General features: G+C 32.6%; 1 protein-coding gene across 1 annotated transcript in view; it reads left to right on the top strand.

Moving 5' to 3' along the window:
• LOC118186930 (otoferlin-like) overlaps nt 1–22980 on the top strand; it is a 963443-nt gene that overhangs the window by 768744 nt on the left and 171719 nt on the right. Inside the window, exons 24-26 of the mRNA XM_085813615.1 lie at nt 4352–4544; nt 9504–9628; nt 11348–11482. Of these exons, the coding sequence (XP_085669741.1) occupies nt 4352–4544; nt 9504–9628; nt 11348–11482 (453 nt within the window). The remainder of the gene's footprint in view (nt 1–4351; nt 4545–9503; nt 9629–11347; nt 11483–22980) is intronic.

Genomic DNA, 22980 nt, shown 5'->3' with positions numbered 1-22980 from the left:
GCTTTTCAGTTTAGCGATATTTTAATATAGTTTTATGAGATACTGAGGAAAAGTGCATGTATTCTTAACCCTCAATTTTCTATTAAATTAGTGACGCTAATCCGTAAGATATGGATTCAAAAGGAATTTCAAATTATAAATTATTCTTTCTTGGATCGTAGATTTTCTCAGGATATGTGATACCATCTGATGCTATTTTATATTCGAAATTCGAAACAGCAATAGTAGTTTTTAACATTAAATCCATTTAAATAGTGATATCTGATATTTGAAAAATGATATTGTTACGAATTTTATATATACATAAATAATTTTAGTGCAATTATATGGGAAACTGTAGTATCTTTTATATAACGTAACACGAAATACTTAAAAAATCGAAGCTATGCTGAAGAAACAAGGTTACAGGAACGAGTCTATTTAACAGGTGACAGGTGAGAGCAGGATCCAGGCATCCGGGCGGCTTTCATTGACTATTCGGGTAACGTCCGGATCTCGCAACTGTCTAGAAAAACAATCTTGCCAAACAGAGGCTGATGTTGGAAGACAGACGTATTGTGGATTCTTAGAATACCAATGCTTATTATACTTGAATTTAACAAACATTCTCTATTCGTAAAATTCAAATTTAAAGTTAATAAAATTAAATGAAATTTAATGCAAGTTAGCAATGTTAGGGAAGTTTCTGTAGGCAAGAGTTTCTAAATTACTTTGGTTTTCTAAAAATTTGGTTTTCTACTCTTATTTATTAATTTTTTAATTTTAATTATAGTCTTTCAATTTCTCAAAATTCCACTTGTTTAAATTATTTCTCTAATTTCCCTTGTTTAAATTTCATTTTAGTAATTCACCACATCTGGTATTACTTCTGGTTTGGAGTTTTACCCTTGCCTACATGGATGACGAAACAGGAATTGAATGATTGAAGAGTTAGGTTTGGAGGCAAATTTCCCTTGATAAGTCTGTCTCCTGCCTGCTCAAAAATCATTCACTTATGCATTTTTATAAATAATTTTTTAGGATTAAATAATATTGGAATTTTATATTTATTCATGGATTTTGATACGTGTACTTGATTTACATATGCTCTTATAATATAAATGATATTGTAGATTAGTTAGCAACAATAATTATTTATTTGTTTGTATTAAATTTCATTTAAATTTATTAACTTTAAATTTGCTTTTTACGAAAAGAGAATGTTTGTTAAATTCAAATTTCATTCCTTGCAGCAATGGCGCAAAGAATTATTCAAAAATTAAATTTAACTTTACTTTATTCTTTTGAATGTTTATTGTACAATATATGACAATATAGAAATACTTTACATCAAAAAGTGGTTTAAGTTTAACTTTACTTTATTCTTTTAAATGCTTATTATACAACACATGACAATATAGAAATACTTTACATCAAAAAGTTGTGTTACTATCTTCAATTAAACAGTAGTAATACATCCTATGCATTATACCTTAATAGCGCACTCGATATATTAATACATATAAAAGTTCTTCTCAGGTTTTCTAAAAAAGTTCTCTAAAAGTACTAACTCTACAGACATATTGCAGAGCAGTACCTGTGCACATTATGCAAATTATAAATATATACATTATACGTTAATAATACATGCATACATACATTACATTAATAAATATATAACGTAAAAAGTGCATTCCCTTTCCAATAGGGGAATGCACTTTTTACGCAAACAGTTTTATGGGGAACTGTTTGCGTTTCATTTCGATTACATTGAGCGTTCAACTTACGCATTAACATTATATTAACTGGTGTAAAGAGATTAATTTGTATGTACGAGTTCGATCTCCTATGGCTAGGTGGCACGAGTCTGTTTAACACGGAATAAATGGCTATCTCGCTAAATTTCCCAGATATCGTCAAGTTCGCGATGATTTCGGCAACAAATATTTGTTGCCAAATTCGGCGAGAAATCGTTGAAATTTTGGCCGTATTTCGATCCAATGCCTCTATAGCTGTAGTTCTGTAACGGAATAACTAATTGATCCCTGTATATAACTGTAACTGTATCCGGCCCTTATGTGTAAGTTTAAACGTATATGCTTTCCAGTAATTTCGAGAAATGAAAGGTACTAGAGATTTCCCGGAAGTCGGGAAAAATTTATACAAGCCCGAAGAGAGCATCAGTTTTTAGTTCAGAGTTAGGCCTTCGTGCGAGCTTCACTCTATAAATACGTTTTATATTGCGTTCTTTTTAACGTTCTGAGTAGTTTATAATGTTAAACTATTGATTGTGCTCTGTCATACCGAGACGATTTGTACGGGCACTTTTGTGGAAAGTTCTAAAACTGTAAAGTTTTCCTTTTGTTAAAATAAATTTTGTCAAGCTATCGCTGGTTCTTCGTGTATTTAATCCAATACGAACCCCTACGCAAACAAAAATAGTTGTCTATGTAGCATGCCAAGCTTTGAATGCCGATGAGATTGTTGTGAGAAGTACTGAGGAAAATGGTGACATAAAAGGAATATTATGAGGAAGAAGAAGAAATGAATGAAACGTGACTTTCTTGTTTTCAGTGCCTTTCATCTTATCATGAACGGTATGAAAAACAAGTTTAATTCAATCAAAACGAATTACTAATTCTACAAATATTACTCAGTTCGGCAACTTCCAAACATCCAAAATTCATTCTTAGAAATCTAAACGTAACCTACTGTTTTAAGCTTCGTAAAAACCTGTGTACTTGTGGCAACATATTTCCTGATAAGCTTCTCCCGTCCTATGCGACACACGCACTAGTTTGATAGCCGGAAACATATTGCCGGCACTTTAAGGTCATGTTGCCGGCGCCTACCTTAAGGACTGCAAGCACAGAGGGAAACAAAATTGCTGGCGTTTAGTTATACTAATGAAATTACTTTAAATCACGTGTTGGGAGCGATCAGTTTTGTTTTGCTAATTCTACTTAGCTAAACTTATTCTGAAACTCTAAAAGACGAACCGATAGATATGTTCCTTGACTAACTGTGTGTTTTGCTTCGATTGATCTTGTTAAGAGCATTGAAGTTATTATGGAATGCCTGCCATAATAATTACAAGAATAAGATTCGAGTTAAATTGTACTTCACTTAACTTACTTAATAATATCTTTCAAAATGTAGAAATAAATATATAAATATAAATATGTAAATATATAAAAAGTTCAGATCAGTTTTAGAGTAAAATCGCGCTGTTTAGAAGAATAGCTGTAAGGCAACAAGTTTCCATGGAGAACTGTTTGCGTCCCCAAGCAATTTTGTACGCGGACATTAATATAACGTATCATAATTTGAATTTTATTCATTGATTTATATTAATTTTGTTATAATGATTAGATATGTGATTGGATGCTTAACAGTTCTTAATTTTTCTCAGATAATAAATGTGAAGCAACGGCATTTCTTAGAAGCTTAATTTATCCGAAATATGCCGTTTTAATTAGTTCGGATAATCTGTTGTTTCTCTTCTCTTATATCAATTTACACATCAAATAGAAAAATAAATTTAAATAAAAAACTATTTAATTTTTTGTCCAATGGCAGATTGTGAACAATTACAAATGTAACCCAGTTCATTAATCCATACAAGGCCGGATGTGGTGGTCTCTTTATTATGGAGGCACCTAATAGGTGGGCCACCATCGCCTTTCCTATGAAGGGACGGACAGTTACAGTCATGCCTTCTCCGGGATTCGAACCCAGGCCCTTCGGGATCGCAGTCAGCTTCCCTTACCACCATACTGACTTGGCGGCTCTATTTAATAATTATTGGTTAACTATTAATTTTAATATAAGAATGTTCAAATTAACGAGTTTCAAACAAAAGGAGCTTTTGGAGTCCTGTATCAGAACAACATTTTACAAGCAAATATTTCATATCTATTCTCTTTAAAATATTCATATCTATTTCCTCTTAAAAAATTTTGGAAAATTTTTGCGTTTTCAGCTTTAGGTATGTTCAGTATGTATATTCCATGTAAAAGCTCCTAAATTAACCTTAATTTGTTACCAACACTTTAGGTTTAACTCCTTGACTATTAAGGTCAGTATACATTATTGTGACTTTTATTTGAGTATGCTAAGTGAGAATTATGTTTGTAAAATGTATAAACGATCTTAATATAGGCATGTAAATGGAACGATCTGTTTTTAGGATTAATAGTCTGAACCTGTCAGTTTCAGTCAAGATTATGGCGATTCTCGATTTAAAAAGAATTCCTTTTTCCTTTAATCCGAGTTCCTGAAACTTCGAGCATCAAGAATCCGACGTTTTATATATTCATGAATTTAAAATAACACTAAAACAAATGTAATCGGTTATTTCGATTCTTTGCAGTTGCCAGGGAAGAAAGGTTCTGGACCAGGTGGTTGGGTTATCCAGGCAAAAGTTCAAATATATCTGTGGTTAGGACTAACCAAGCACAAAAAGCATTTCCTAAAAGGCCTTCCGAAGGGATATGACTCTTCAATGGAGATCAGAAATTCCGAAAAACTACAGACAGCACCTCCCTCTTCCATACATTACTCAGGTATTGTTTTATTTATTTTTTTTTTTTCTTCTGAAGGAGACTTCAGAATTTTTGATGTCTCCCAGATGATTTGCATTTCCCGAATAATATATGCAAGCTATGTTTCATTTTTACAAAAAAATGGCTTTTTATACTTTTTATTTATCTTAAATAAATAGCTAGGTTTTCAGCTTCTTATTTATTTTGAGATAAAAAATATAAAAAGGTTCAATTTCTTTAAAATAGGTAGTTTTCAGTTTTCTCTTAGCATGGCAAATCTATCTCCATAATGTGTAGAAGCTTTTGTACAATGTGTCAACACACAGCCTCCGCCCCATATATAAAGATATTTTTTTTATTTTATTTATCATATTATATAGATATAAATTTTTTATTTAAAAAAATTATCCCAATATTATTTCAGCTCAATATGCTGCTGAAAAATTTATCAATAACAAGCAAAAATTAAGAAATTAAGAATCAAATTCATAAAGACACGAATGAAATTAAATTCAATACCACCAAAACCCAAAATTAATATAAATATGTAAAAAATGATTATTTATCTACTTAATTTATATTATTACGTATTTACATAAATATGCAAAAATATTTTTAACATATTTATGGGAATTTTGGATTTTACTAGCATAGAATTTCATTTCATTTCTTATTTTTTGGTCTATAATTGAGACACAGATAGATATAGATATGGGTAGATGGATAGATAGATATAAGTATATAGATGTAGATTTATATACCTGTATACATATATACATGTGTGTCTGCTCGTCTGAGCGATTTTGGCGCAGTTGTAGGATTTAATGCAATTTTAAATTTGCCTGTAAAGGTAGTTTCCTGTTACGAGTCCTAGAATGACTGGAAAAATTAGTTAGCATTCAAAAGTTTTAATTTTCTCAAAAAGGCAACTTGTTTTTCGTGACTTCACTTTAAAATATTTTATAATTTCCCAAATACTCTCTATTACCTTAATGCTATGGGGATTAGTTTTTTTTAGTAGTAGAGAGCTTAGCTGGGAAAAATTTGCTTTTTAGAAGCTCAGTTATTTTTAAAACATAATTAGATTGTATTAAATCTTATGATTAGTTTTAAAATTGTTATTCTGCAGGATAAATATTGGGATTTATTTTACAATCATGTGCAGTCTACAACAATAATTTTGAACAGTAAACGAGCAAGGAATGCGCTTTCTGAAAGTAGGCTCATACTGAGATGCGTTTCAGAATCATTCTGCTCAACATTTAGAAAAGAAATAGCAGAAGAATTTAATTTTAATTTAATTCAAAAATTCGTTAGAAAAATTGTTTTAAATGGCTATTCAATTTCTGTGCTTATTTGATTACATTTAAATCTTATTCACTTTATACATCAGATCATTTAGAGGAAAAGTAATTGATAGCAGTCATTCACGTACTGCTGTTTTATATTCATTATTTAGTACTTACTTTTGATATAGTATAATTTGCATTTTGTGAGCTAGAATATTTTCCTCCATTCTTCTTATTAGTTTGAGAGAAGAGGAAGATAATAATATTTATAAGGTCTTAAATTTATTAACCAGTTATTTATCATTTTATTTTATTTTTACTTTCACTTCTACTTTTCTCAACCCCTATCAGGATACAAATAAGTTTATGTATTTATGCACAGAGCTTTTCAGTTCAAGAAAGAAATCGTGGCAGCTAACGCTAATATTTTCCCTGTTATTTCTCTTTTCTACTAAATTACTTGAATCGGTTTTAGCTTTGTTAGCCGTAACTGCTCGCGAGAATATTTAAGGACCTGTGCAAGAACTTAGAAGCTCGTTTTACCCTTGTAAATTAATATTTGAATTTTATTTTGTAGAGACATTAAGTAATTTCGAAACAGGAGAGATGAAAAATTAGCAATGCCCTCGCCGGGACTCGAACCACGGATCTCTCGAACACGCGTCGAGCTTGCTGACCACTACATCACGAAGTTATGCTAAGAAGGCGGGAGAAATACCTTATATACCCCCTTTTAAAGGACGACTGGGGATTAGGGGATCCAATCACCAAATCCTAGTGGAGGAGAATCATCATCCACCACCATTTTTAGTTTGGGCGCCACTGTAGAGACATTAGGTTATTTAGAAACAGGAGAGATGAAAACTGAGCAATGCCCTTGTCGGGACTCGAACCACTGACCTCTCGAATACGCGTCGAAAGTGCTGACCACCACACCACGAAGGTATGCTAAGAAGACGAGAAAAATATCTTATAACTTTACTTTTGTTTCTGTTGATCCGGTCCTTGTATGACTTGTATAACTTGTATAACCTTATATAACTGTAATTGATGTTGTGAATGAATGTAGTTGATCTCATTATGTAACTGTAACCGTATCCGGCTAATGAGATCGAAGATAGCATCAGTTTCTGATTAGTAGTGTTTAGTTCAACGTGAGTTCGGAGCATAGAGGTATCTCCGTGTGAGATTCGCTCTTTAGATACACTGCACTGCGCTGCGTTTAACGTTCTCGGTAGTCTGAAGTGTAATGACTGATTGTACTCTGTGAAGGGTTGTACGAGTATTTTTCTGGAAAGTTCCAGAATATTGAAACATTTCTTTTGGTTAAATAAATGCTATCAAGTTCTCAACAATTCTGTGTACATTCAATATGTTGCGAACCTGTACGCGCTCAACAATACTGATTTTTGGCATGGTAGTCAATGATCGATAAAACATTTTTATTTAACAGTTTTGTTCGCAAAACAAGCGGATGCGTTTTTTAAATTACGGAGTAGAACAATCTCAGCAGTATAATTCCTGTTAATCGAAAATATATAAATTGATGCCCTTTTAGCTCTCTTCTCTATCGACATTTTAAGTCCTGCTCTTTTTTTCGACAAAAATGTTGACTTTAAATAGCGTTAGTTTGCTCGTTAAGAAAGCTATATTTATGTAATTTGCAATAATTTAAAACCTGGAGTTCCTTTTCTTGGAAATTTGTTATATCATTGCATATTTTAGCTACAGATATTATAAAATGAATTGGAAACAATTGTTTTCATTTAATTGCTGCGTATGAATAAATTTACATATGACTTCGCGTTGATAATCGTGTTCGCTGGGAAAAATTCGCCTTTAAATGAATATCTGCTTTAATTGTTGTTTTAGAAAGATGTAGTCACGAAATTCTTCTAATTAATCAAATTAACGCTCTTTTTGAAAATATTTACCTACAAAATAAATATTTAGTTTAAATTTGTCTCAGAAAAGATCTTAATAATATTGTATTGAATTAAATTAAAATAAATGACGGAGAAATATTTAACTACGTGAGAGAAAACATGAGAATATGCTCGTATTAATGTTCTTACTGTCAAGATTTTACTCTTTTACATTTTCCCGAGGCAAACATTTTGTAGCCAAGGATATTTCTAACAAATATAACTGTTGTCTGACTTTAAACTTTCGGCAATTCGAAATTCTTTGAATTAGTTTCTTAATCTTTCGAAGTAAATATTGTTTTCTTCCACGGAAATTGCGCTTGCGTTTAGCAGGCGAAACAAATTACACTGAAAAGTCATTTAGAATTTTTTCGATCCCAGGACACTGAAGAAATCCGCAGTTCCCTCTCCGGGATTCGAATTCCGGACTTTCCGAATATGCGTCAAGTGTGCTTACAGTTACACCACGAAGGCATGCAGTAAGGAGGGAGAAAATACGTGTAACATCAATGGCCAAATCACATGTTTTAATTCCTGAAGAATTAAAAATAAAAAACAGTTTTCCAAATTTCACATTGCTAAACATATCTACTGGAAAACAAAAATTGACTCAATATAAATAGTTTTTCATATTTTTTGTAACGTTCCAACATATAATTTACAGCTAAATGTGTGTACCCTTGAGAACTAACTGGTCAGCGAATAATCGCTTTAGTTCCGTAGACAGAGAACAAATACTCAGGAAGGGTTAATTACCCTTTATTGCTCAAAATAAAAGTCACAGACGGTCTTCTTTCAGGACATACAGAAAAGCCTCTACTTGGGCTTGAACTCAAGAATGCTAAGAAATAAAATTTAACTAAAAAGATATAGCCGAAGCTATCACAATTCTACAGGAGTTGGCCACTTAACGTTCACTAAACGGCGAAGCTATCAACGGCCTGGAATACGGCCGAGCGTAGAAATAGCTGAAAGAGAGTGTAGCCTGAAAGGCAAACGCGCACTGGTCAGAATCTCTGGATCTCTAACGAAGTCAGTAGAACTTTAAATATTTTCTTGTCCTTCATTTGCATTTAACCGCGATTCTGAAAACACATTCTGGCAGGTTTTTCAAAACGTTTTCAAAACGTCGGATAAGAAATATGTTATTGGAATTTTCTTCATAGAAAACGCTTGTAAAATTTATTTTTCATGTATTATGATACCAGGTAGTAATATCAAATGTACAATGCCAGCATTCAAAATTTTTTATTTAACGAAATTCAGTTTTGTGTGATGCTTATATCGATGACATTTTCCTTAATGAAAAATGCTTAATTTATACGATAATTATGGATACAGCCAACTTTGCACATCGAATAAGTTTTCTTCCCTGGAGAAATCTTAGTACATTAAGTAATAACTTATTAATTCTAATTTTTAGTTTCCCTGTAAAAGTTTTGTTCAAAAAAAATTGTACACTTTTAATTAAAAGTATCACGATAATCAAAAATTCCACTTCATTTCATTTATTTCTCAAACCTGATTCACGAATCTGGGATTAATCATTTAAAATGCTTTTGCTCACATAGTTTATTTTAAATAACCTGCATTATAATTTAATATGAGTTTGCAGTTATTTTCAGTTAAATGTGTTTTATGTAGAGAAACTTACCCTTGAGTATTCAACTATATATCTATACTATTGATCTTATCACTTCACTTTTAGATAATTAAAGTGGTGTTCTTTCTCGCACTTCGCTTTTTAAAAGTATACGTTGTTTCAGAAAAGCAAGTGTTCGAATTACGCTGTCACATGTATCAAGCAAGATCCCTTATTGGCTCTGATTCTTCTGGTCTCTCTGATCCTTTTGCACGAGTCTTGTTTTCTGATCAAAGTCAAACAACTCAGGTGAGTAAGAATTTTCGAATCTGTAATAAATTAAATTTACTTTTTATTTCTTCACTTTTTTAAAGTTTAAAGAATGCAAGTTAAATTTATTTCGTACTTTTTCTTTTACTAGGAATTAAGAGACTAGAAAACGCGTAGAATCTAACACCCAACATAGCAAATTTTATTGCGTTTTTCACATAAATCTAAAACGTCGTGCACAAAAATACAAATAAGATTTTAAAGCAATGTCGTATTTTTTATTACTGCTGTCATCTTCTTTATTTCAAAACTGCAACTAAAACATTATTGAATATTTAAATGAAAACTTTCCTCAATTGCCAAATACATCGATATTTTCCATCAAAAATTAATGTGAAATAAGTATTTACTATTTGAATTTAAATATATCAAGATCTGTAAAGTGCAAAACATTTTATTTTCTTTAACATAATTTTAATTAAAATATTATCATTTATTTACTAAATTCCATTTAAAATACTATCATTTCTCTTAATGAATTGCTTATGAAATTTCATGAATCAATGTGAGATCTGTAAATAAAGTAATGACACACTTTCTAGAAGCCCTTGTGTTTGTATTTAAATTATAAATTCAGTCGTTCTCCTTCACAAGGAAGCCACATATTCAGCCTAAGACATTGCTTGCACTTTTCATAGCAATTCTAGACATCCAATATTGAAATAATTTTCAACTGGTCCATCTCAATCTCTTTTATGTTTTCTGTGGTTCCAAATGTGTTCCCTTTCAAACTGATTTTTCAAAAGTGGCAGGAACTAAGGTCCTGAAATATATGTGTTGAGGGTTAACAGGAATGCTTTTTCAAGCCAGAAATGCTCTTGAAAAACGTTTTGCATGACGGGACGTACTGTTATGATGAAGCACCCAAGTTTATTTGATGTCCAGCTGCATACGAACCATTCGTTTTCTCAGTCTGTGATTAATCGCTGAGTACCAAGCAAGGTATTCGAGACCACTGCTTAATAAGCTGTCAGATAACAAAAGGACTTCGCATAAAGTGGACGAATAACAATGCACAAGAACTCAAAATATATGTAATTAAGAAATAGCACCTAATAGAAAAAAACCAAAGGATAATGGATGTTGTTTCCCAGCATAGATACGAACTATATCACGCTGCATAGCAATATAATTCCGTTTATTCCATAACAGCTACTATAACAGCATCTATATTGCATTATATCAATGCTTCCTAAGTATACACATTTATGCTAATGAATGTTGTACTTCATACAGGGCATTCTCCCATTGGATGTTGGCGGACGAGCTAACTTTTGACCATTGCTCTAAAAGTATAATCTGTATAAAATTGTGTAGTACATACCGTAAACACAATGATGATATGCAATGGAAAAAATATATGTCCAAAGAATTAGTTATCAAGAAATAAAATTATGTGCGGAATTAACAGCTGCATCTGTATTAGAGAGTTATCTTTGTAACTATGCAGTAAAGCCTGTCCAAGTTATTACAATGCAAAGAACCATCACCAATCCGTTGAAGTTTTCTCTAATTCATCCTATTTCATATATAGCCATACAACTTCCGCATTAAAAAAGAAGAGCATGCAAAAATTAATAATAAAACTAAAATGTATTTAACCTTAGAGTTTCGCATAGAGTTTCCTTTTACTTTTATTTGCTAACAACTTTTATTGAATACCATAATACCTGACCTGAAACGGTATGTATTTCACAGGTGATCGATGAGACACTGAGTCCGACGTGGGATGAGATGCTTCTCTTTAGTGATGTAGTGGTCTACGGAAGCAAGGAAGATATTCGAGAAGACCCTCCTATTATTGTGGTAGAAATCTTCGACCAAGATAAAGTGGTAAGGATTGTAATATTCATTAACTTCTTGTTACTTTTCAGACATTAAAATACATTCCAGGTATGAGAGCTTAGAAATGTTAAGGTCGAATTATATCGTAAAAGCCAACAGGGCCAGGACTAATTAAACGTTTCTTGAAGAAAATATCATATGAATATATTTAGAGAGATACTGACAGACTTAGAAAAACACATTATTATGAACCTATTTAGATGTATCATGAACCTATGTATCTTGTAGTATCGTATAATGTTATGCCATTAGTGTTATATAGTAACATATGGTATCGTCCATACAATACTGTTGTGACACAAAGTAATGCGTGGTAATGCAAATATCCTGTATGTATCATGTGGTATTTTGTAGTATCATTTAGTATTGTGTATTATTATGTTGTATTATATTATGTAGTATTATGTTGTATTATAATATGTAGTGTTATTTTGTATTATATTATGTGGTATTATGTTGTATTATATTATGTAGTATTATGTTGTATTATATTATGTAGTATTATGTTATATTATATTATGTAGTATTATGTTGTACTATGGTATTATGCTAAGTTATACTCTCTTCGGCATATTGTATAATAGTACATTTTTATGCAGTAATAAATGCATCATGTAAGTTATGTAGTATCAAATAGTAACATAGTTTCAACGGAATCCCCTGTTGCTTAGTACATATCATGTACTAAGTTACCTTATGTATTTAGTATCACTAAGCATCATATTATAAGGTACTTCTCCCGCCTTCCTAGCGTGCCTTCGTGGTGTAGTGGTTCTGCAAGTTGGGCCGATATTCCAGAGGTCTGTGGTTCTATTCCATGCGAGGGCGTTGCTAATTTTTCAATCTTTTGCTTCCAAAAAACCTAATGTCTCTACAGTGGCTCCCGAACTAAAAGGGTTGTGGATGATGACTCTCCACACCCAGGATTTGGCGATAGGGCCCCCTAAAAACCCCAGTAGTCTTTTAAAAGGTGAAGTATATAAGGTATTTCTCCCGCCTTCCTAGCGTGCCTTCGTGGTGTAGTGGTTCTGCACGCTGGGCCGGTATTCCAGAGGTCCGTGGTTCGATTCCCGGCGAAGTCTTTGCTAATTTTTCAATCTCTTGCTTCCAAAAAACATAATGTCTCTACAATATAATTATGTGATTATACAGTATAAATGTTTTTGTAGGAAAAATTTAGAATCATGCTGTATTATAGTCTTACTAGTATTATCTCTTCACATGCTGTACCACGTTGCAATATACCTTACGTGGTGCCATACAGTATGTAATTTTTAGCATCATTCGCAAAATATGGTATCAAGCATAATAAGCTATTCTGTGCCATGTGTATCATTCAAAGTTAGGTTTCATACGGCTTTATAGCTTCATACCATATGCAACAATATGTTGTATCGTGCAAAAATCATGTAACATCAAATGTATCATATAGTTCAAGGTAATTCATGTAGAAGCATATACTTTTATTGGTATATTTTGTGCAGCATCAGTTTAATCATGGTAAATGTATTCTTTTTGTTTATTGTCATCTTTTAGTCTCTTATATCATGTAATATGTACTCCTTTTGCAGTATGCAGTCTGTACCCTCTATGTAGTATGTAGTCTGTAGTCTGTATGTAGTATATAGTATGTAGAATATAGTATATAGTCTGTATGTAGTAATACTCAATAATCTGATTGCAGTTTCCTTTAAATTTCACGATTTTTGTATTTTTAATTATTTAAATACACATTTTTAATTTTTGAAATTTTGATGATAAACTTTTCAAGATATTAGGCTCTAATTTAAAATTATCAGAATGCAGTTTTTTCTTTTCTTTTTCTTTATTTAAATGCAAATAGTTTATTCCCAGAAAATTACAGTAAGTATTTTTTTAATAAAAAATTAGGAAATATATTCTTCGTCTCCTATTTGCAGGACTCCTTATAATAACCATCTAATTTTGTGTATCATTCTTATACATAAGTAGGTGGATACAAGTTAGTTTCACTTAAAATGACCGAGCCCACCAGCGGCCGAGCGGTAAAGTCGCTGAACACTGGTAGTTCGGTCCGAGGTTCGAATCCCGCGAACGGACTGGCTGCATGGGTGTTTTCGCGGTTTTCCCCATGTGTAACGTGTATGCGAGCCCGTTTCCCTTAGAAAGTCCTCCACGAAAGGCATTCATCCCCTTAGGCAGATAGCCCTAGTGTGCTTTGCCGTAATTAAATACACACACACACACTTAAAATGTCCTCCACGAAGTCATTCCATCCCTTGGGCAGATAGCCTTAGCTTGCTTTGCCATAATCAAATAAACCAAACCTAATGATTCATGATTCATGTTATATATACTTTTTATGTATCGTGTAGTATGCAACAGTCTAAATGCAGTATTTATACAGTTAACCAATGAGTACCATTGAGTTTCAGTAATATATCACGTAGTATCAGATATCATGTATCATTGAATGTCTCAATGCAATATTATGCTGCATATGTATGTCACTTAAAGCACTGTGGCAAAGTACGTATCTGCCATGGCCCTTTTCTAGCATTTTTTTACATGATATTCAATAAATATGCTGGGTATCGGCGACTGTTTTGGGGAGTTCGTGTGGTCCCCCACCCATCCCCATACCACCTTGTGATGCTCTAGATAAGGGGGACCGCCATGGTAGAGGGGTGATGCTCGCGTCCTCTGTCACTAAACTACACTAAACTAAACTGAACCTGTTTAGAGGGGCACTGGGATGTGTATTGAAAAGTAAAATAGCAAATTACAATTTTTCTTGTATATGTATTCTTGCGTAAGAAGACGAAATAACTAGTTAGTAAACCTGATGCACTTTTTTCCCTCAAATAGCCTTACATTTGCTTTTTCAGCATTTGTCAGAATGATGGAGAACCCTCAGTCATTTAACCGTTTCATCACTAAAAACTTGAGCTAGTTTGCACCACGGAACCTGCCTAGTTTGCCCCGTGTCTAGTTTGCACCACGGAAGATAGGTCAATACTACACCCGCAAGAACGAAGAGGATATACCGAAAACAATCAAACCTTCAAGGACTTATTCAAGAGCTGAACCTCTCTCCGATGTTTGGGTCTATGCTGCTAAATATACTTTTATTTTTAATAATCACTTTAGGGTCATTTTCCCGTGTCGCTTGCCTCATAATTATGGTAACGGCTGCTGCTGTAGATGGTCGAGTTGCTTACTTGTTTTTTACCACTTCGTTTCCATTTAGCGTGTTCATGCTTATGAAAAGCATACAAATGAAGGCTGACTTGACCTATAGTCTCAGATGACGTAGAGAAAATAAGCCCTATACGAAATAAGGTAGGGTGAAAAGACTTTTAAAAGTCTAAATTAAACACTATAGCTTCAACCTTCTCTAACCACTATACTATCACCTAATGCGTTTGAATATCGAAATGTTGTTCACTCCGTTATTATGTCTGAAAAGTCAAATCACAGTACTTTTTCCGCACTTAGCTCAAATATTTTATTTCTTCTTCAGTTTTATTCTTCGAAGAGTTTGAACATTACGATAAAGGCGCTTTCATGGCAATGCGGTGCATATATATGGTAATTTGCATGCTGCTTGGCAAATTGCCATTTTCAGAGGTTTTGCATAGATAAAAGATTTTGCATCAGAAGCTTTGCATACTAGACATTTTCCATTAGTAGGTGTACTTTAAAAACTTTACATATCGAAGATTTTGCATTAAAGGTTTTTCATTCATGTCATAAGATCTTTTAATTTTCTTTTCAGTTAAAACTGTACGTTGCTTAACAAACTAGCAACATAAAAATTGTACTTATTTCTTCATAAATACTTTTGAAAAATTTTAATAATAAAATTAAATTATACACTGTGTATCAAGTATCTAATCGTTTCGTAACTGAGGTATTAGCGAGATTAATAAAAGACATTTCTAACAATATATTTCTTTACATTATGTTTGAATTGTGAAACATACGATTTTATTATAATAAAACTGAAAACAACTTCCTAAAATAAGAAATGTTTAATAATGCATTAGGTTTGGTTTATTTGATTATGGCAAAGCAAGCTAAGGCTATCTGCCCAAGGGATGGAATGACTTCGTGGAGGACATTTTAAGTGTGTGTGTGTGTATTTAATTACGGCAAAGCACACTAGGGCTATCTGCCTAAGGGGATGAATGCCTTTCGTGGAGGACTTTCTAAGGGAAACTGGCTCGCATACACGTTACACATGGGGAAAACCGCGAAAACACCCATGCAGCCAGCCCGTTCGCGGGATTCGAACCTCGGACCGAACTACCAGTGTTCAGCGACTTTACCGCTCGGCCGCTGGTGGGCTCGGACATTTTAAGTGAAACTAACTTGTATCCACCTACTTATGTATAAGAATGATACACAAAATTAGATGGTTATTATAAGGAGTCCTGCAAATAGGAGACGAAGAATATATTTCCTAATTTTTTATTAAAAAAATACTTACTGTAATTTTCTGGGAATAAACTATTTGCATTTAAATAAAGAAAAAGAAAAGAAGAAACTGCATTCTGATAATTTTAAATTAGAGCCTAATATCTTGAAAAGTTTATCATCAAAATTTCAAAAATTAAAAATGTGTATTTAAATAATTAAAAATACAAAAATCGTGAAATTTAAAGGAAACTGCAATCAAATTATTGAGTTGATTTCAAATCAACGCATGAAACAATTTTAAACTAAGCAATTACGATAAGCCTGCTACTTTAAGAGTTATCCCTCCGGAAACTGAACGTATAGAACATAAAAACTTACGCTTTTAAAAATGGCAGCGCCAAGCAGTGAAAAGCGCTTCATGTAATAATATTTTACTTGAACTTGTTTTTAAGAACCAGGCTTAATCTCTTTATTTTACTGCATCGTTTACGCATTGGTCTGGCAACAATTATTTTGCTGAAATGGCAGTGATTTACTTTTTTGCCAAGGCAAAAAATCCGTTAATTTAAAAACAATAAACTTCCGAGAAGTTTCCTTTGAGGTGTACAAATTATATATATATATAATTTTATTTTATTTTATTATTTAATTTTATTTTAATTTTAAATTGTTCTAGACCATCTTGAGTACATTCTCAATCATTTTTAAACGTAATTAAAACTTTTTTTTTAAAGTTTTTTAAAGTTTTCCTTAGCTTTATAATGTAACTTCATTTGTTCTAGGCAGTTTTGCGTTTGAAGAATTTTCGGAAGCTGTGACGTCTGTGTTTAATTAAGTACTTCGTTCGATCTCAGCAGCTTTCTAAATGAAACTTCGTTTATTCTCGGTAGATTATGCTTTGAGTATTTTTAATAAAATCTTCGTTACTGTCATCAGCTTGCATGCGCTCTCTGCAGCTTTGTATAGGAGTACTTTTTCTTTTTTTTTTTTTTTTTTTTTTGGTTATTTTGATTCCGAAAAAGCTAATTTAATACGCTTTCGAGCCGCGCTTATTTTAGGCTTTAAATATTTACCTAATAAAAAGTGCTTTTCATTTTAATAATGTTGCTTATAATGCTTAGGATTTCCCCTTGATGTCTATTATTGTAATTAGTTCTTTGGCCTTTTTAATCTTTTTTAGCATTTTATTTTTCAGGATTTTGCTTAAAACGTTTTTTGCGATTTTCAATTTGTGTTTTTATTTTTGTAGTTCTGGGGTTGCGAATGCATGTAGGGAAAAGGTCTGAAAATTTTGAGAGCCAGTTAAATGCTGTTTTAAACTGAAAATTTGATTCGAGAATTGCGGTTTAGAATCTCGAATTATTCACATGAACGAAACATGTAATCAACTTGTTTTAAGGCTCCAAAACATTTTTCCCTTGACAAGTTGTGCTTGAAGCGTTAAACAAAGATTAATAAAAATGGTTGTATATTATTATATTTTATATTATCTTCGGTATTGTATACGCATTTGAAGTTTAATTTTACTTGTTCTTCTTTTGGGTGACATTAGTGAGTACGAATTGTTAGGGTCTTCATATGGACTAAATTATGTGCAACAGCTCCGTCTTTGTAATTTCAATATTTATAGCAAAACAGCGGAAGCAGTTTCGTTAAAGTAGCCTTGCTCAAAATGCAAGCAATCTGCAGACTTTTGTTTTAACATTAATTCATACTATAAAGGTAAGAGCCACATCGTTGCCATATTTGAGCTCATCGGCTTCAGTTTTTGCTTTTCAGTTTTCGCACTTTGAGCTAAAAATCAGTTCGTTTTTAGTTTTCGCACCGGAGCCACAGTACATAAATTCCACGCACCAGCATAAGCGACTTTAGCGTTTTCTTTTAAAGGGGGTTAGCCCGAAAATCTTAGTCTCGAAACGGGATCTTTTGTCGTCTATTATAAACGTGAGTCGTCCATTATAAACGTGAATCGCTTTTCAAATTATTGCCACCAAATGCTGTCGCTCTGTAATATCTTTAAAGAAATTAAATAATGAAGGATTTGCATGTATGTGTGTACGCTCCTCTCGCCATGAATAAAAGACGTATCTAGAGCCATCCAATTTTGAATAACGTTGTTCTCCACCCAAACATGTGCACTTAAAAGCCCTAATTTTGAGTTCCTTTTATTATCTATTTCATATTTTTCGATAAACCTTATCGAATTTATCGATAAACCTTATCATACGTATTTAACCTTATCGAATTTTTGATTAACAAACTCAGCGGTTACAAAGCGAGCAGAGGCAGCACTGTATGGTCAAACACTTTTTATCTCCGCACGAGACTGTCCATCGGAAATTCTAAAGATATGCTCTTTTTAAATATTTTGTGGCTTTACTATTGAATTAATTTTTTTTTGTGGCGTAAATGCAAAGGACGTGATATTTAATATATAAAGTTAGCACACAAAACGTTAATAATAAAAAAAGTTTTAAAATGTTTTGCAAGCCATCTTAGTAAGAAAACTGAATATTGATATAATCTGAGAAAAGACTGAAAAATGTCCCCCTCTTAACACTGCATTGGGAATTCTAAACGTATGCTGCTGTGCTGATTTTATAATTTTTTTAATTTTGCTGTTGAATTATTCATAGCGTAAGTGCGAAGAAAATAGTGCTTAATAATAAAGCTAGCACGAGTGTGTGAACAACTGACTGGTAAACTACGATCTTGCCAGAAAAAGTGTGTGGTTTTATTACTAGAAGAAAAGCTTGCTGCTATTAACAGGCTAGATCGTGGTGTAAGCGGTTGCGAAGTGCTAGTTGGCGACTGGTGAAGGAAAAGGGAGAGAACTGAAAAACAGGTGACACGGCCCTGGAGATGATAATGTCTCAAAAAGAAGAAAAACAGTAAAACATAACTATTATGAATAGACATCAGAAGCACTGTTTTTATGGTTTCAGCAGATGAGAGAGTAAGTCCATTATCTGCCCACTATTACAAGCTAAGACTTTGGATTTTTACCTGAGTCGTAAAGATGGTAAAGAGAAATTCACCGCCAATATAGATTGGCTTAATCTTTGAAAGAAATGATATGGCATGCGAATATTAAACATTGCAGGGAACATTTTGTTAACTAACTCAGGTGCAGTGACTTCCATTATTAACAAATTGGATTATATAGTCCAACAAAGCATAGAAGCGCAAAGAAAGTTAATATCTGTGACAAAACGGTCTGAATTTTAAAAAGTTGCCGAGAAAGAACAATCAGCTCTTGGCTACACACGAAATTAAAAAAAAGGTGACGGTTTTGTCGTGTTCAAACAAATCTGCCAGTGACAAGTTTAAGCGTTTCTTATAAGGAAGGCAGAAAATGTCAAGGGCGTTTAAAAATATGAATTGTTGAAAATTTTCCGTAAAATAAACAAACCCACAACGCACTTGGATGGATTGGCAATATTCAAATCATGGTTCCACGAAGAGTTTTTGCCATATGTTAAGCAATTTTCTGATGGAAATAATTTGTTTCAAAGGCGGTGTTAATTTTGGACACAGCACTTGGTATTTCTCATGAACACCAGCCGGTTAGTAGAGAGGTCTGGGGAATATTTTTACCCCCTAACGTTACACTTTGATTCAGCCTTTGGACCAAGACGTTTAGAAAACCTGAAACAAAACCATAGAAGCATGCTTTTCAGCCATTTAGAAGATCTAGTAAATAACAAAATGGCAGAATAGCGGGATAACGTGAAACAATCTTTTGTTCTGCAAAGATGGAAAAATATTTCGCAAAATGATGATGATGACACGAATTCAAAAAGCAGATAATGAAGAATTAGCGATTATCTAAGACCAGCTGCAAGTTATAGAAGTAGTAAAGAATGAAGGTGTGAATGATTGAATGCAAGATGATGAACAACTTAAATTGATGAGCTGATGAGACTATTGCCTATTAGTCACGCACAATGAAAGTTCTAATGATAAAGATATGGCAATTGCTCAAACCAAGATCAATCACACAGATGGCTTGAACACTATCGGAAAGATACTACTCTATGCTGATCCGCAAGATTACACGTCGCCAGCCGACATTACGATTTTGCGATGTCTACGCAACATGGCGACGAGAAAGCGAGGTAGCATAATGACGTAGAAGGATGTTACTGATATTTTTTAATGTGTGATATGTTATGTATACTGTACAGCATTTAATTTGTAATACAGGTACGTGGTTTGAAGTTTATAGTAAGTATCATGTTTAGAACTACGTGTATATCTGTACACTTAAACGGTGCATATGCTTTATATTGCTACGCTCCTACAAGAATCATGTATGTTAGTAAATTCCCTATAGTATGTACAGTAACATTATAGTATTAAAATAATCTTTGTATCAATCCGTGTTATCCGAGTTAGCCTTTGTCCACATTAGCTCGGATAATCGAGATTCTACTATATGTATATATGCATGTAAACAATGCAATAGGACAATATACATATATATATATATATACATAATACACAGATTAATTTTCAGTAATTAATAATTAATCATTTTATTTTGTTTACACTTGAATTTTCATAATTTAAAATTTTAATTAGCTTTATATGAATGAGATAAAGTTTTTGTATTTGTTAAATTCAAATATACACACACACATACATACATACGTACATACGTACGTATGTACATATGTACATACATACATATAATTTATATAACATGTATATAACAATTTGTACAAAGGCAAAATGTTTTTTAGTATAGTCTATATATAAACAAACAATTTCGTTTTTTTCTATTCCCGCCGAATTTTATTTTCGTAATTGTACCTTATTTTAATATAAAAAGGACGCTAAAAGGTTTTTTTTAATGAACACGCTATTTTTTACCTTAAATATATCCTGCATTTCTGCATTTTCTTCTGCTTTCACCAGATATGAAAATTAAGTGAACCTGAATAAAGAGCGAGAATCTTAGGAGAGGATGTCGTCAGCTTAGGAGTTTTGTAACTCTGTCGTATCACTCTCTGTACCGATGCTGTACTGATTATGAGTGAGTTAAAATCTCACTTACGTTAAACTTGTGCTAACCATAACAGTCGGATAGAAATAAACAAATCTTCTATTGGTAATGAAGTTGGACCTTTCATCAGGATTTCGACTTTGGATCTGAAAACTATTATCATTAAAGCTTGTAATTCATCAATTGTTAAATTGGATATCCTTGAATCTTTTGACATTCACAAAAATTTATCTTAGTTATGATATATGAAGTATAATCCAGTCATTGAAACGTTTTCTGAGTTTTAATATCTTAATTTTGCACGTTTCATTACTATTTCCCTCAATAGATGGCGCATCCCTACCAAATGCTCTGGTATAGAAAAGTTTTCATTTCTTCCATTTTGCAAAAATTGTTCTTTTGCTCCTGAAGAAAAGGGCCTTATCTCCGGTCACTCTCAAAATCAATAGAGTTTTATTTAAAACCTGAACCAAAATAAAGTTGCTTTTTTGTCTAATTTAAAAATTATTTTTAAAGTGTAAACAGCTAAATAGTATATTGTACAAAAATTCATTCTGTTGCTTCGCTTTTATATTAATCTATGTACAAGAGATATCATTTTGATTAAGACGTAGATAACGGGAAGGCATTTTCATGCCACAGAAAATGCTAAGAATTCAGGCAATTAATTATGCTGTTCCCACCTAATTGATCAGATGAGTCTGGCCTCGAGCGCACATCATTAATGATTAATTATGGGTAGCGCATTAATCTTCTGAAGTCTTAGCTCCGGCTACAAAGTTCTATAACATGCACGATGAGATAAATGAGTGCTTTGCTTTTAGTAATATGGAAATGCTTTCGTTTAACTTGACTGACTTTTCGAAATTATTTCTAACTTAAATAATATAGGCGCTTTGCATTGTTTCATTTTATAACCAAGTAATTTTACATGGAATATTTTTTAAGATCTTAGTGAAAGGTTTTATGTAAATTTTGACGTAAGGTAAATACAAATTAAAGGTAGAATACACAAAATAAAAGTAACCAATATTTATAATAATTTTTCAGAATATTATGGAAGTGGTGTAAATAAAGCTTAGTTTTATCTCCATTTTAATATTTTTGTTCTCAATCTATACGGTGATCCAAACGTCCGTTAACATATGAAAATTCAATAATTTAAGGAATAATAATATATGTAGAGAGGTAAAAATTAACACACATGCTTAAAATGACATGGAGTTAAATGGAAAGCTAAAAACCAAAACAATTTTTAAAAAATGCAGAAAAAGACCAACATATGGCACTAGGAAGCAAAATCCAGTGACGTCACATGAGAATCGCGTATGAAATCAGCTGTAGTAAAAAAGACAATCAGTCTCTTCATGACTATGACTAGTCAGTCACTTAACTATCGTCGCCTCCGAGTGCTGGTCACGGTGTGACTCGGATTTATCACCATCAGTCGTGATCGGACTCTTTTCCTTCGAAGAAAATGCGTGGTTCTGCTATTCAAACTGTCTGTGTGACTGGTGGGAGGTAGACTGATATGTTACAGAATTGCATATCAGTTTTTACGTAAGTTTGTAGTCCGGCTGGTAAACACAACATCCGACGGCAATTTCTCAATATACCTACAGATATGTTGTACAGTTCTGTTCACATCATTGTCCTTCAACTACAAGCATTTTTGATGAATGACTGTCAATATGTTGAACATTTGTTATAAAGAACATAATATTTTCTAAAAATCAAGTGTTATGCTAATTGTTGTATTGTTATCATATGACGCGCCATCTGTTGCCGTTTTCAGCACTTTTGTTTTGCTTTCAATAAAACCCAATAATATTTCAAGCATGTGTGTCAGATTTTACCTCCGTACCTACATTATCCAGTTAAGTTATTGAATTTCCAAATATTAACGGACTTTTGGGTTACCTTGTAATTTAAAATTAAGCAAAAAAAAGCAACCTTAGGTCGGTGTAGATTTTGAATAAAATTTTATAGATTTCGGCGACGATTAAATATAAGTTTTTTCCCTCAAAAGCAAGAAAAGTTTTTCAAATATATTTTGCGAAGTAACTATTTTGTATGG

This window comes from Stegodyphus dumicola, chromosome 3 (assembly GCF_044657685.1).
Source record: "Stegodyphus dumicola isolate Sdum_Otavi_A_Nest chromosome 3, ASM4465768v1".
NCBI lineage: Eukaryota > Metazoa > Arthropoda > Arachnida > Araneae > Eresidae > Stegodyphus > Stegodyphus dumicola.
The sequence above is the reverse complement of the archived record's forward strand: the minus strand, read 5'-3'. Positions and strand labels throughout refer to the sequence as shown.